Below are 15,920 nucleotides of genomic sequence, written 5' to 3'. Positions count from 1 at the left end.
ATCTTACACCTGTCAGAATAGCTAAAGTCAAAAACACCAATGATATCCTATGCTGGAGAGGATGTGGGGTGAGGGGAACACTCATCCATTGTTGGTGGGAATGCAAACTCGTGCAGCCACTGTGGAAATCAGTGTGGCGGTTTCTCAGGAAACTGGGAGTCAACCTCCCTCAGGACCCAGCAATTCCACTCTTGGGAATATACCCTAAAGATTCCCGATCATACTACAAAAGCATTTGTTCTACTATGTTCATAGCAGCACTATTTGTAATAGCCAGAACCTGGAAACAGCCTAGGTGCCCCTCAATAGAAGAATGGTTAAAAAAGGTGTGGAACATATACACATTAGAGTTTTACTCAGCGGTAAAAAACAATGACATCTTGAATTTTGCATGCAAATGGATGGAAATAGAAAACGCTTTACTGAGTGAGGTAAGCCAGTCCCAAAAAGAGGAACACGGTATGTATTCACTCATAAGTGGATTCTAACCATAATTAAAGGTCTTTGAGCCTATTATTCGTGATCCTAGAGAAGCTAAATAAGAAGATGAACCTGATGAAGATTATTTAGCTATCCACCAGGAGGTAGGAAATAGACAAGAGTCCCAGGTAACCTCGGGTGCATGGGGGGGAGGGAGGGTCGATGGAAGGGGAGAAGGTTAGAGAGAAGGGAGTAGGGGAAGAAAGGGGAAAGCTTGGTGGCCTGGGATGGGGGGGGAGGGAGGAAGGATGAACAAGGGATCAGGGAAGATTATATTTCAACTAAGGGACCCATTTTAGGGTTTACAGGAGACTTGAGTATATATGGGATCCCAGGTCCAAGGAGAGATCCCCCAGATTGCTCTCTGGACAGAGGAGTGGGTGCCTGAATCCGCCGTGGCCCATGTCCATACTGATGTATATTTTGCTTATCACCATAGATCCTGCATCTGACGAAGGATGGCGATACAGTCGGAAACCCACATTGCAGCACGGGACTGAGCCCCCCGAGGTCCAAATGAGGAGCAGAAGGAGGAAGATCATGAAAAACGAAGTCAGTACTGCGAGGGATGCCATCACCCACTGATACAAGGGAACGGATCTGATGAGAGTTTACCAAGGCCAGTTGGACTGGGACTGAAAGAGGACGTGATCTAACCAGACTCTCCGAATTTGGCCGGATTCTCTGACTGTGGCTGACCCGAAGTCTTTCTGAAAAGCCATTGACTATGACACTGGGACCTGTTTCCTCTACATATAATGGATTTTGGGGATCCAGTCTGTTTGGACACTCACCTTCCTGGACCTGGAGGGAGGGGGAAGGAACTGGAACTTCCCACAGGGCAGGAAACCCTGACCGCCCTGGGGGACGAAGAGGGAGGAGGAGGGGGAGTAGGGGGAGTGGGAGGGTGTTGGGAGGGGGGGTGGAAATGGAAACTTTTATAATTTAATAAAATTTACTAAAAAAAAAAAAAAAAAAAAAAAAAAGAATTAAAAAAAAAAAAAAAAAAAAAAAAAAAAAAAAAAAAAAGTCAAGAAAGTTCATAAACACTTGAATTAGGTAAAGAGTTCACATTTCTATCAAGCTATTATGCTATGAGTTATAATTATCTACATGTTAGGTATAAGTCATTTCATTTTAGATGGATAGATTTGACATTTCTCATATTTCTCTTATATAATATGGAAAGGGAGCATACAAAGGCAAATTTGCCAAACTAAGATTGCTAATAGAAATCTAATTATTGAGACTGAGTGTTGTATATTGCAAAGTTCTATATTTCAGTAAGGAAAGTACCTATATGTGATTGCCGTTGCTGAAGAAAAACAAGCAAAAATTTGCCTCAGATAATATGAAAAATAGTAATCAAGAAACCATAAAATTTTTCTAGGTATTATATAATTATTCCTACATGTTGCTTTAATCTTTAAAATTGTAACAGAAATCATCATCAAATTAAAAATGAGGTTATAACTATATTTTAAATAAAATTCTCTTACAACATATTAATGCAAGCCAAAATATATCTTTTAATGTTCTTTATAAGGTAAATAGGACCTTATTTGCATAAGTGAAAGCAAAGAATCTTAGCATTTTCAATATAAGTATAAGATGTGGTTGCCTAGCAATATTCAAATGGGCTTGGGTACCTTTTTTGGACTGGTTATAAAGCAGTTGTCCCTGTGAATACGTGTCAGATTTAGAAATGGAATAAATTTTTCAGCACTTAAATTTTTGCCAGACGGAACACCATTTATCAAATGGGAAAAAAAACCAAAGGGTTAATAATTTCTAAGTAGATTAACTATTCAAAAATGATAATTTCATGTGCATTGTTGGGTAAGGGTCATAACCACTAACTCTTTTAAGAATATGATTTTTTTTTTTACAGAAATGGCACCAAAAAGCACGGGCTTAGTTCTTGTCAAGACACTATTTTTACAATTTATTCCCTCCTCTCTTTGGCCTACATTGCACATTTCTTGGTTTCACTGTCATTACCAGGTCCCAAGGTCCCTTAGCACAGGCTTGATGTATTTTAGCCCAGGGTTTAAGTGCTTTACTAGAAGCAGCTGCTATTACTGTAGTTCCTTTTAAGCTGCATTGTCCACTCTTTATGTCTTCAAAGATATGAGTCCTATTATAAACTGCAGTTGGTTATTCTTGGCTGTCTCCATATAGCTTTGTATGTGTTCTCACCGTCAGGTTTTGTGACTAGTGGAGATAGTTTTCTGGAGTGAATTGCAGTCATTGAGTTACCTCCTCTTCTTGTTTTTAGTTCTGAAGAATCACAGTACAAAGTTCTGGGAATGTAAATACCCTGATAGAGAAATATTGTCTCAAACAACACGAGCCTGCCTACTTCTTCTAGTAATGTGGTAACTTCAAGGAATGTGTTCAAGAATCTAGGAATCTAAATCTGGGGGTGGAATTCCCAGGAAGCCTGAGTGTTGTTTCTCTCTTCCTTGGATGAATGATTTCCATGAAAGTTTGGCTACTAAATCAGGTACCCTAAGGTATATAACCTGGACTTGCCTACTTTTCAATGTTTCTCAGTGGCAATAAAGGAGGGCCTGTCCAGTCAAAATTCTATCTACCTTGGGAAGCTTTCTATATCCCACACAATGAATTGGAACTTTTGTGCCCGGAGGCCTATTTGTAAACCACAAACCTACTTATGATATGTCTGAATGCCTTGTATTTCTTGACTCAGACAATTTTATATCTATAACAAAAATTAGATGTATACACTAGTTCTGAATTCAAAGGGTATAAGTAATATTTGTACTTTTATTTTTGGAGACTGGGCATAATATAACAAGCTTTGTTACTTTCTACAGAGAAAAGTGTAATCTGAACCCACTCCACAGTGGGTTCATTAAAGAGAACCTAATATGGTAGTTCTGTAATAAATGGTATTGAGTGCAGATTAAATGGATACACCTTAGATTTGAATCAGGACCAATGAACACATAAGCATAGGAACAAACATGAGAATGTCTAGTTATATTTAATTATAAAAATCATCCTTTAACCTACATTATTGAATTTTATAATGCAAAAATATTGACATATATTGTAGGCATACTGATTTTTAAAGAGGGCTCTAATGAATTTGTTCATTTATGGTAAGGTAACTTTTTTGTTCACATCTCTTTCTGGTGTGGCCATTCTGGATTGCATAGGCATTCTACTTTCTGGAAGCCTGTGGACTAGTTCAGTGCCATGTTCAGCACTGGATTCTCTGTGTCTATGCTGTATTTAGTAAATTCTCATTGTTTTTGTTGTACTATGTTTTCTATTTATTTATTTATTTTAGAAACACTTATTTATTTGGTCTCCATTTGATTAGGGAGATCTAGAATTGGTGTAGTGTACAGTTAGAAAGAACTTTTGTGTGGAAACTAATCCAAAAGTATTCACAGGGTTTTGACCACGATGTCTTCCTATTTTTAAATGTTTTATAGATCTGTTTTTATTCCTATCCTCTTCTTGTGTACATTATAAAAACATTTACAAATAATGAGGCAATAGTATATATATTGACAGAAAAAGAAAACAAAATCTAATTTATAGTGGTGGAATGCTGGCATCTAGAGCATCTTTAATAGGGGTCTATGTATGATTAATAATGCCTCTCAATGAGTAGCTGCTAAATCTACTTCTAATAATGAGTTCTTTAATTCCTCCTTTTCTATATCATCCATTCCCAATTAATTATTAATCTTGAAAATTATATGGTTATAATGATTTCATTCCTTTCTCTTCCTTTTTATTCTAGCTGCCATTACCCTAATTAAACCTATATGTGCTTTGAGTCTGTAGCAATATACCTATGTGGAAATTCTACTACTAATTTCTCTTGTCCTTTAACCCTTAATTTCTTTCTTTGTTGTTGTCAGCAACATCTACAGCATGAATCTGCTTTTTGTCATTGGTATTTGTGAAAATCAGTGGCTTTTTCTTAGTTACTATAGAAAAATCTTCAAATTCCTTGGAGTTCCATTCAAAAACCTTAAAAATTATTGCTGAGGAATGCGCCCCCCCCCATTACTTCTCCTGGACTCCATTTTAAACTGTCTATACTTCTGCCCACCTGTCTGTCCACACACTTACATTTAAATGCTTTTGTACTTTCCCATTTTCTTTCCTTATAGGAAATATCTTTCATTCAAAAGTGTGTGTAGTGACTTGAAGGACAACATTCCCCAAGTGAGTGGCACTATTAGCAGGTGTGACTTTGTTGGAGTAGTTATGACCTTATTGGAGGAAGTGTATCACTGTGGGGTGGGTTTTGAAGTCTCCTATACTCATTTAATGCCTAGTATGGAAGACTGACCACTTCTGTTGCCTTCCGGTCAACATGTAGGACTCTCAGCTCCCTCTCAAGCACCATGTCTGCCTGTGTGCCACCATGTCACACCATGATAGTAATGGACTAAACCTCTGAAAATATGAGGCCCCTCATCTAAATGTTTTTCCTTTGTAAGAGTTGCCACAGTTATGGTGTCTCTTCATGATAAGAAAAACCCTAAGACAGTCTGTCTATATGTTTTTATGTCATTATACTGTCTTTGCCAGTTTATAAAGCCTTGTTTAGGCTACTAATCTTTGTTATGACCATATTTCCTTTGTAGACTTCCACTAAATGTATCAAATTTATGGGAAGCACAAGATTGACTTTAAAGGAATTGGCCTCATTATTTTAGTGTTGAATTCCATGCCTATTATAAAAGGAAGTAATCAAATTAACAATATTTTATATTATACTTCATTTTTTATTTCCCTTATTCCCTCTCTCCCTCCCTTCCTTCCCTCCTTTCCTTCCTTCCATTCATCTTCCCTCACTCCTCCCTCCCTTCCTTTCATCCATCTACCCTCCCTTTCTTCCTCCTTTCCTTTCCCACACCATTATTTTTTTTTGTATGTGTGACAGTGTTACTATGTGCCTTGCCTGGCCTGGAACTCACTATATTGTCCAGGCTGACCTCAAACTCATAGATTCTCTGTCTATTTCTCCTGAGAGCTAATATTAAAGGCATATTCCACTACCTCTGGTTTCCTCACATCTCAAAGTTCTTTGAATAATAAGACAATTTTGATTATATTATTTTACATTTACAATCTTTTAAATTCAGAAACACATCTTAAAAAATATGGCTTGACAGTTATTGCCATTGGATTCTAATACCCTGTTTTCTTAATTTTCTATTTAATTCTATAATTTGATCTAGATTTAAGCAACTCTGTTTTAAGTTTTTCAACACTGTTAGCTATGTAACAGAATATGCCCAGTCTTGACATTAAATCTGATAAAATTGATCATATATATATATATATATATATATATATATATATCCAATTTTGGGTTACCTGCTAGTTTTATGAGAATAAATCTTAAATCATAAATTAAATCTAGCTATGGGTTTCCTATTTTAAAGAGCAATTAAATTATTACTGAATAAGGGGTTCCAAATATACATATATTTGTATTATATTCATATATATGTATATATTACATTATTGTTAAATATATACATACACATATATAAAGGGTGTGTTACACACACATTCTTAACATGTATATATACATATATATATAGAAAATGTGTGTAGATATGTATATTTATATATATTTGAGTGTATATATATGAACACATACAGACAAAAAGCTCATTAGTTATTTTATTGTTGTATTTAAGGTAGATGGCATGTGCAATAAGTTTATAAATTTAAAAATATTAATATTAATGTTTCATAGAATAATCTTTAACCCTAAGTGGTGTGAGAGATTGTCTGTATTCTGTCAATCATGTTTTAAATAAATGCTGATTGGTCAGGCAGGAAGTATAGGTGGGTCAACCAGACAGAAAGCAGAGGTGGAGCAATGAGAACAGGAGTATTCTGGGAAGCAGGAAGCTCCCTCTGCACTTCTGCCCAGACCACCAAGAAGCAAGATGTAACCTGCCTGGCAAGAAAGGTACCAAGCCATGTGGCTAACATATACTAAAATAATGGGTTAATATAAGCTACAAGAGCCAATAAGTAGCCTGAGCTAATGGGCCAATCTGTTTATAACCTAATGTAGACTTTCCATGTGATTTCTTTGGGGCTTGCCAGCTGTGGGGAACTGGGCAAGGCAGAAACCCAACCAGCAGGCCCTTCATGTTACATCTAAGCATTGAAATAAGTTATGAATTTATAAAATAAATAAAATATCCACAAATAATATAAAATATTTTGGTATAACTCTAATCAAGCAAGTGAAAGACCTATACAACAAGAATTTCAAGTATTTGAAGAAAGAAACTGGAAAAGATATCAGAAGATGAAAAAATCTCTCATGCTCATGGATTGGCAGAATTAACATAATAAAAATGGCCATTTTACCAAAGGCAATCTATGGATTCAATGTAATCCCTATCAAAATTCCATCACAATTCTTTACTGACCTTGAAAGGACAATACTCAAGCTCATATGGAAAAATAAAAGAACCTAGGATAGCTAAAATAATTTTGCACAGTGAAAGAACTTCTGAGTTATCACCATCCCTGATTTCCAGTTGTATTACACAGCAATAATTAAAAGCCCAAATGGTATTGGCATAAAAACAGACTGGTGAAACAATAGAATTGAACTGAATACCCAGACATAAATCCATGCACCAATGGACACCTGATTTTTGACAAAGAAACCAAAATTACACAATGAAAAAAAAAAAAAAAGAGAAAGCATCTTCAACAAACAAAGCTGATCTAACTGGAAGTTGGCATATAGAAGAATACAAATAGATTCATATTCATCTCTTTTAATAAAATTAAGTCCAAGTGCATCAAAGACTTCAACATAAAACCAGACACACGGAATCTGATAGAAGAAAAGAATGGGGAATAGCCTTGAGGGTATTGGTACAAGAGACAACTTCCTGAACAGAACACCAATAGTACAGGCATTAAAACTCACCATTAGTGAATGCAATCTCTTGAAAGTGGAAAGATTCTGCCAGGCAAAGGACACTGACAATAGGACAAACAGGTAGCCTACAGAATCAGAAAAGTTCTTTACCAAACCACATCTGACAGAGGGCTACTATCTAAAATAGAACTCAAGAAAGCAGACATTAACAACATAATCTAATTATGTCTTTAAATTATCCAATTAAAAATTCTAAGTACAGACCTAAACGAGAATTTTCAAGAGAAGAATCTCAAATGACCAAGTCCAACATCCTTAGTCATCTGGGCAATGCAAGTTAAAATGACTCTGAGATTCCAACTTACACCTGTCAGAATTAAGATATAATACACAAGGGTCAGCTCATGCTAGAGAGGATGTGGAGCAAGGGGAACACCACTCCACTACTGTTGGGGGTACAAACCTATATTGCCACCTTGGAAATCAACATCAATGTTTCTCAGAACATAGGCAATCAATCTACCTCAAGACTGAACTATGCCATCCTTAGGCATATATCCAAAGGACACTCTACCATACTACAGTACACTTGCTCAACTATGTGCATAGGAGCTTTATTTGTAATATCCAGAACCTGGAAACATCCTAGATGTCCTTCAACCTAAGAATGGATAAAGAAAATGTGGTATGTTTACACAATGGAATATTACTCAGCTGTTAAAAACAATAACTAGGAAATTTGCTGGCAATAAAAGGAACTGAAAAAGATCATCCTGCATAACCCAGACTCAGAAAGACAAACATGGTTTGTATTCACTCATAAGTGGATATTAGCTGTAAGGCAAAGCAGAAACATTATACAACCCACTGACCTAGAGAAGCTCAGTAATAAAGAGGGCTCAAAGGTGTGGGGCTCATGAATCTTATTGTGAAGGGGAAATAGAATGGACTTTGCCAGTGAACATGGAGAGAGGCTGGAAGGGGCAATCGGGATGGAAACAAGAGGGGTCATGTTGGGGAAGGATGGACAGAGAGTACTGGGAGAGACAACCAAAATCTGGGGACATCTCTGGGATGAGCTAGAAACCTAGATCAATGGGAACTTCCAGGAACCTATGAGGAATGACCCTAGCTAAGATTCCTAGCAATACAGGACTGTAAATCCTGGTCTCTGGTCTCCATCTTTGGAGGCCTTGCCACTGTGCCCGCCAACCTTAACCCTTCCCCCACCCCAGGAGGGTCAAGGCATCCATCAAACCTTGACCCCTCCTCAGAGGAGGTCAGGACCACTCCCCCAGTCTATTTAAACTGCTCCCTGGGGCCACCCGAGAGTGCAGGAGGAGTTTTATTAAACCTGGATATCTTTTAATTTTGCTTGTTGTGGTTTGGCTTGATTTGGATTTTTGCATCGACAGAGGGCTTGTGTTAGAAAATATTTCTAACAGTAATACAGAGACTGAACTATCCATTTCCTGTAACCAGTCAAGAGTTCCAGAGGAGAGACTGGGATACCAGACCAACCACAAACTCTTTGACCTACAATTTATCCTGCCTATAAGATGTGCCAGAGTAAACACAGCACAGGAAATATAGAAGTGACCAACTGATAATGAGCCCTTCTGGAGACCCATACCCTGGGGAGCTCACGCCAAGGGCCAGGAACCAGAGGTGGGATCCCCTAGAGACCTTAGATAGAACCAAACATGAATGGCAAAGAAAAAAAAAACATTGAAATGATTCCTAAGGATACTCTGCTATGCTCAAAGATGGATGCCTAGCCCAACTGCCATCAGAGAGACAACTGCAACTGATTGGAATAGATACAGAGACCCACAGCCCAACATTAGGCTGAGCTTGGAGAGTCTTATGGAAGAAGGAGAAGGAATGTAGGAAGCTAAGGGGTCAAGGGCACCACAAGAAAACCCACAGAACCAACTACCCTGGGCTCATAAAGGGTCACAGAGACTTAAACGACAACCAGGGAACCTGCATGGGACTGACCTCTCTGCATTTATGTGACAGCTGTGTAATGTGCTCTTCCTGTGAGACTTCTAACTGAGAGTCTCTGACTCTGATGCCTGCTTTTGGGACCCATTCCTCCTATTACATTGCCTCATCCAACATTAATAGAAGAGGAGGAACCTAGTCTTACTGCAGCTTGATATACCCTGGCTTGCTTATCTCCATGGACGGCCAGTCTATATTTGAAGAGAAACAGTGAAGGAGAAGTGGGTGGTGGCAGTGGGGGCATAGAGGGGAGACAGGACTGGGGTTGAAAGGAGGAGAAACAGGGAAAATTTTAAAACAAAAGGTTAATAAACAACAAAAACTAGGAAAAAAAATAAAAGTTAGAAGAGTAAAAAATAGCTACAGTATTTTCTAAATAGAAAATGGAGTCTAAAATACATTTTTTCTAAAATGACTAATGTATTTCCAAGTTCTATGAATTTTCATTTTTAAAAAGTTTTTGGTTAAATCAATGAATGCCTGTACCTTATATATCAGACTTGGAGATTAATCTATTTTCTATAGAACTCTATTTTATATTAAAACTGAGAAAATGCTGACAAATTATCATAAAACTTTCCAAAATTATAAGGGCATAATTTTTATTAAGATATCAAACTTCCATCTATGTCAAATTTGAAATTTCAAAATATTGAATAGAAAATGAAATAAAAGAGAATTAATTAATAGGTTGTCATTCAAAAATTATTTGCAATGTTAAAAAGGGAGAAAGAATAAATATGTTTTGAATAGTTTCATAGACTTGTTTTTTCACTGAAGCTGATTTAAATCTCAAGTGAAGCATTTGTGAGAATTTTAATAAACAAGTGATGACAGTCACAATTAAAAATCAACAGCTTTAACATACTTCAATAAAGATGGTAAGATTAAATTCTTCAAAACAGTATCAAAGGAGATGAATCCAGTGGATTGGCTTGGAGCATTCAGAAATATTTAAGATATTCATGGTGAATGTGACATTATATAATTTTTCAGAATTCTTTTAAATTATTTTTAAGATAACACGTTTTTCATTTATTCTACACAACAACCAGTTTCCCCTCCCTCCTTTCCTCCAGTCCCCTCCTCTTTCCCATCTACCCCTCTCCCCATAGGCTTCTCTCCATCTCCATTCAGAAAGAGAAAGGCCTCCCATGGGCTTGCACAAAGCATGACACATCAGATCAAGTCAGGACCTAGCTTCTCCCTTTACATCAAGTTGGCACCAGGCAATCCAGCATGGGGAACAGGTTATGAAAAGCCAGCTAAGTGCCAGGGAGAGGTCTTCTTTTCATTGTTAGAAGTCTTTCCAGGAGACCAAACTACAAGGATTGTCACACACACACAGAGGGCCTAGGTCAGTCCCATGCAGGCTCCGGAATTGTTGGTCCAGGGTCCATGAGCTCTGCAAATTCCCCAAATCCTGACCCCACCCCCACATGGCTCATACAATCTCTCTTCCCTTTCTTCTACAATACTCTCAGAGCTCAGTTATTGGATAGAGTATCTTTGATAGCATTAGGGAAGTTAGGGATAATCTTTGTGGGCTCCTGGGAATCTCCCTGGTACCAGGTTGCCCCAATCCTGAAATGCACCCCAATCAAGGTGTTTCTTTGTTTACTCTCCTTCTCCAACCTGCCTCTAACAACATTCCAAGCCTTCGAATATAACAAATCCTTTTAACTAAGTAACATATTATTAGAAAAAATTAAAAGTGAAAACATGAGATTGGGGAAACACAAACAATTATTCTAATAAGTGTTAGAGAACTAAAAGTGAGCACAGTGATTGGACAAGGCACGGAACTCACAGTTGTTGTATAAGCCGCTTCCGGATCATCCTCCAGTACTCGGGAGAGACCGAAATCAGACACTTTGCACACTAAGTTGCTGTTCACCAATATATTCCTGGCTGCTAGGTCTCGATGAACATATCCCATATCAGAAAGATACTTCATGCCTGATGCGATGCCCCGCAGCATGCCGACCAACTGTATGACAGTGAAGTGGCCATCATGTTTCTGTGAGAGAATTATACCTGTTAGATGACTGATATTAATACAATGTCCATGCGTATATGTAGTAAATTAAGCCATGACTATATATATATGTATATATATATTTATATATGAATATGTATATATGGTTTTTTTTTGATACAGGGTTTCTCTTGAGCCTGTCCTGGTACCTACTTTATAGACCAGGTGGTCTCATACTCACAGAGATTCACCTGCCTCTACCTCCTGAGTGCTGAGATTAAAGGCATGTGCCACCACCACCCGGCTAAGCCATGGATTTATTGTTCAGGATCTTTTGAAGGTATGCATCAATTCTGTTGACAGTTGCTTGTCTTCCTAACACAATGTCTGACATTTAAAGGAGGAAGAAAAGCTAACTAGGGGTGATGAAGAATTAAACAAGGATAGAGGGCAGCCAGTCAAGTCACCCTCCAGAGAAAATGATGTCAAAGACTTTTCTTTAAACAAGAACAAAATGAAGTACGATGGTGTGAGAGAAAAAGCTGCAGAGAATACACAGTGGGCCTTCCATATTTATAAGCTTTGCTGGGGCTGCACAAGCAGGCAGAAGAGAAGCAAAACCTGCCATTGGGAGAAACTCATGTGATTACTAGAAATACTGTGAACAATGGCAACCAGGCTAGGTCATTCAGAAAAAAAACAAACATATATTAAACAAAAAATGGGTTTAGGAAAGCTGCAGACAAAATAGAAAAACACAAGTAAACAAAAATAACTAGATTTTTTTCAAGTATATTGAACAAATATAAAAAAGTATTAGCAGTTGACTGGAAAGAAGGTATTTTGGCTCTTGGCTAGAAGAATTACACTAAATACCACAATGTGACTAATAAGCCAGGCAGGGCAGTGTTACATAACAATCAACACACAGCATCTTATCCTCTCACCTAGAGTAAAAAAAAAAACAATGCATAATGTATAAAAGAGTAAAGAAAGCAGTATAACAGTATTGTGTGCAAAATGCAAGTACAGCAAAGTCAAATGCAGATAGTTGCCTCGATGTCAGATGCAAATATAGACAAAAATAATGTATATTAACATACTAATTGTTTGGAGACTGTTATCTTCAAAGAGTTACAGAGAAGCATAAAAGATTCAAGTCATTTTTATCCACCAGGCTAAATTAATTTATGAGTGATATTAAAAGTGGATATATATTAAATTTGTCAATATACCCTTATATAATATATGGAAATATATTTATATTGTCATTTATAATACAAACACATATAAGAACATTTAAATTTTTCTGTACAAGCTGTTTGTCATGAATATTTGATAAAAATCACTGAATAGCTTAGATACAAGGGTGATGAGACCCACTGCATTTCTCCCAGTGAGACAGACTCCTAAATGTCGTCCATTGGTTATTCAGAAGAATAAGCTTACATACCAGTGGTGCAAATTTGACCTTATCATATCACTTTGTCTCCCTATATCTCAGATTATATCTCCAAAGTCAAGTGCAGAGTAGAGAAAGGAAGTTTATCTTAAAAGAAGCTTCCTCACAGTAAGTGTGTTCATTAAAGTGGGCTTTTTTTATAATTAATGTACAAGAGATAACCTAGTAAAGAAAATTCTTGGTGTTATTAGCCCTCTATGTTCCCAGTCCATCTTCATAGACAATCCACTGTTAGATGGAATTGGCCTCTTCTATCATGTGTTCTACCCACCTCTCTTCTATTAGAAATCTTAAAATTTGAGAAATGAAAACATAAATTCTATTTTTCTGGAAAGGATTACACTACACTTTAAAGGTAATTCTTTCTCAGAAAGTAAAGTTCTTCCAGATTGTAATTATTGTCAGGCAGAAGTGTTAAGCGGCAGGAGGAGTTCATGAACCATGAGGAATTAAAGAAGACTTCACTCCCTTCTTTGTACAAGTGTAGTACAACTCAGAGTTTTCATGAGACTCAGTTAAAAATACATAACCACCTCCTGGATTGTTTTAATAATTGCTAATAGTTAATGAATCTCTGTTGTTACCACTTAAAATTTTATAACTACAGTGAATCAGAAAATTCTGTTTCCTAAGAAATATGTTGTTACTTTACATATCTATTTACATTAAAGCAAACAGGTATCCAAAGACATGTGGAAATGTAGCTTCCAATCTATCTTGAGGATACCACAAAGAATAAAATTGCTATTCAAAAAGTATGACTCTTTTTATTAGCAAATATGAACTGTAAAAAGTAGTGAGTGGTGTGGAAGGTCCTTCTGTTTATGTGTTGCTTTTATTTTGTGATTATTTCGGGTCTAAGCTAGCCAAGCAGCACCCTTCTTACCACAATGAGCATCATTACGGTCTTTACATCCACATACAGAAGCTATTTTGTTGAAAATTATCATCCTATGATTTATGCATATCACTTGCTTTCCTTCTGATTACTGGTACCCTACCAGTAATTTCTATAGATCCACTCTTATCTTAATGATACAGTGTTTTTTGTTCAGTTTGTTTCTATTACTTAGATTTTATATATGAAAGAAAATATTATGTTTCTAAGACTGGTCAGTATGTGTGTGTGTGTGTGTGTGTGTGTGTGTGTGTGTGTGTGTGTGTGTATGTGTGTGTGTGTGTGTGTGTGTGTGTGTGTGTGTGTCTTCACATGTGTATGCAATGCTGATATTGGGTATTTTCTATTGCAGTCTGTATTTTTAAATTTCTGTTTTTGAGGCCAAGGTACTCACTGAACCTACAACTTACTGATTCAACTTCATTGACAGGCCAATGAGCCATTTCCCAGCTCTGCTTCTGTAGCTTTAGGTTTGCAGGTGTGTATTGTTGTACCTTGCCCTTTATATGGGTACAGGGATTACAACCTATGATACTTAATGGAGGCATTTTACTGACTGAACCATCTTTCCCATGTTGATAATAGCTAATTTTGCTTAGTATGATAATCTTCAGTTCCACCCATATTTTGAAATAATTACATTGGTTCCATTCTTGCTTGAAGGGCAAAGAACAGAACCTTATTTATATACACCATGTTTCCGCTTCTGTGCATACATCCATGGGCTCCTGTACTGTCTTTAGGATGGGTCTGCTGTGAAGAGTGCTGGGATGAAGGTCCAAGCGGTGTCTCGGTATTATGCTGCCTTAGATTACTCCAGGTTGTAACCCACGAGAGGGTCATATGGCAGTTCTAATTTTAGTTTTCTGAAGATTATCCATACTGGGTTTCAAATGACTGCACTGGATTACATTCCCCCAAATGCTGTTTAAAATGTCCTTATCAGATCTTCATCAATATTGCATCACATTCTTTTCAACAGCTTTAGTAACACAGAATTCCCATAGCATAACATTTATCCTTTTGAAGCACACAACTTAATAAAACTTAAGAATTTTTTCATCACTCCCAAGAGAACCTCATATGGACCATTTCATCCTGCTATGCTCAGTAATCCCACTACACTAGGCAGTCACTAACCTATTTTCTACCACAATGGGTCTTTACCTGCTCTCAATATTTCCTAAGCAGAAATGTGCAGCTTTTTAGGACTATCTTCTTCAGGTTGTAGCCTATTTTTTCTGAGACTCTTTCTCATAGTAGCACATATAAAAATTTTATCTCTGTATTGTTATATTTTATTCATTTTGTAGTCAGTTACAGTTGGTGAATATTTGAATTACTCCCATGTTTCAGGGATTGGGTGTGTGAGATTTTAATAGTTTACTTTAGTGCTGTTTTCAACACTTGAAGATACTTTGATTAACTGCTTTTCTATCAGTTGCATGGCAATTTGTGCTCTACCAATGATAAGCACTGTTGTCTAAAAACTGAGAAGCTGGTGTGTTAAAGCAATCTGAACTACTTTGTACATGTTATTTCAGAGACCACACAAGGTTAATTATCAATTTCTAATTCATTTGGCCAAAAATTCTTCTGGAGTCCATAAAATCTAAACCATTTTTATAAGAATGACATGACGTATATCTGCTTTTTATGACTAGGTCTATATTTTTGTGAATGTTACCGAGTTCGAATAGGTACAAGGTCAGGAGCCTAATATGAATCAAGACAGTAACATTCAATTAAAAATAAATTGTTATTATTATTTCTCTGCCACACGCAGAGAAATCGAAATTGTCCTTGGTATTGCAGAGAAGCATTAGCTTCTCTACATCTTGTAGTTGATTACACCTCTGTGAGGCAGACTAAAAGCAGGACTGGACATGAAGACATTAAATGATAGTTTAATGTCCTTTAAATGAAAGGACATTAAAAAACAGGCCTTTCGGGGTGGGTTTGGGGCTTGCGTATTTACAATAATCATGTACCCATTCAGATTGACCCTGAAAAGTCTAATGGCGTTTGGTTATACAACTTTCTGCAGCCATGGTTATTCTCAAGACAGGAAACTCTGGGAAAAAAGCATTAGCCTCCAAAGTGCCGGAAGTCCCAGCACGAAGGGCATTCAATCCAAGAGCTTACCTTAATGGGGTAGTTTTTGAATGCAAATCTTCTT

The 15,920-nt window shown here is 36.9% G+C and overlaps 1 protein-coding gene across 2 annotated transcripts in view; it reads right to left on the bottom strand.

Moving 5' to 3' along the window:
- Epha6 (EPH receptor A6) overlaps window positions 1–15,920 on the bottom strand; it is a 917,499-nt gene that overhangs the window by 139,165 nt on the left and 762,414 nt on the right. For both annotated transcript variants that reach the window (XM_048422770.3, XM_085685660.2), the window contains one exon: window positions 11,214–11,423. In XM_048422770.3, coding sequence (XP_048278727.3) covers window positions 11,214–11,423 — 210 coding nt within the window. The remainder of the gene's footprint in view (window positions 1–11,213; window positions 11,424–15,920) is intronic.

The sequence above is a fragment of the Myodes glareolus genome, chromosome 2 (genome assembly GCF_982192425.1).
Source record: "Myodes glareolus chromosome 2, mMyoGla1.1, whole genome shotgun sequence".
Taxonomy (NCBI): Eukaryota; Metazoa; Chordata; class Mammalia; order Rodentia; family Cricetidae; genus Myodes; species Myodes glareolus.
This window is presented reverse-complemented; position numbering and strand designations above follow the sequence as displayed.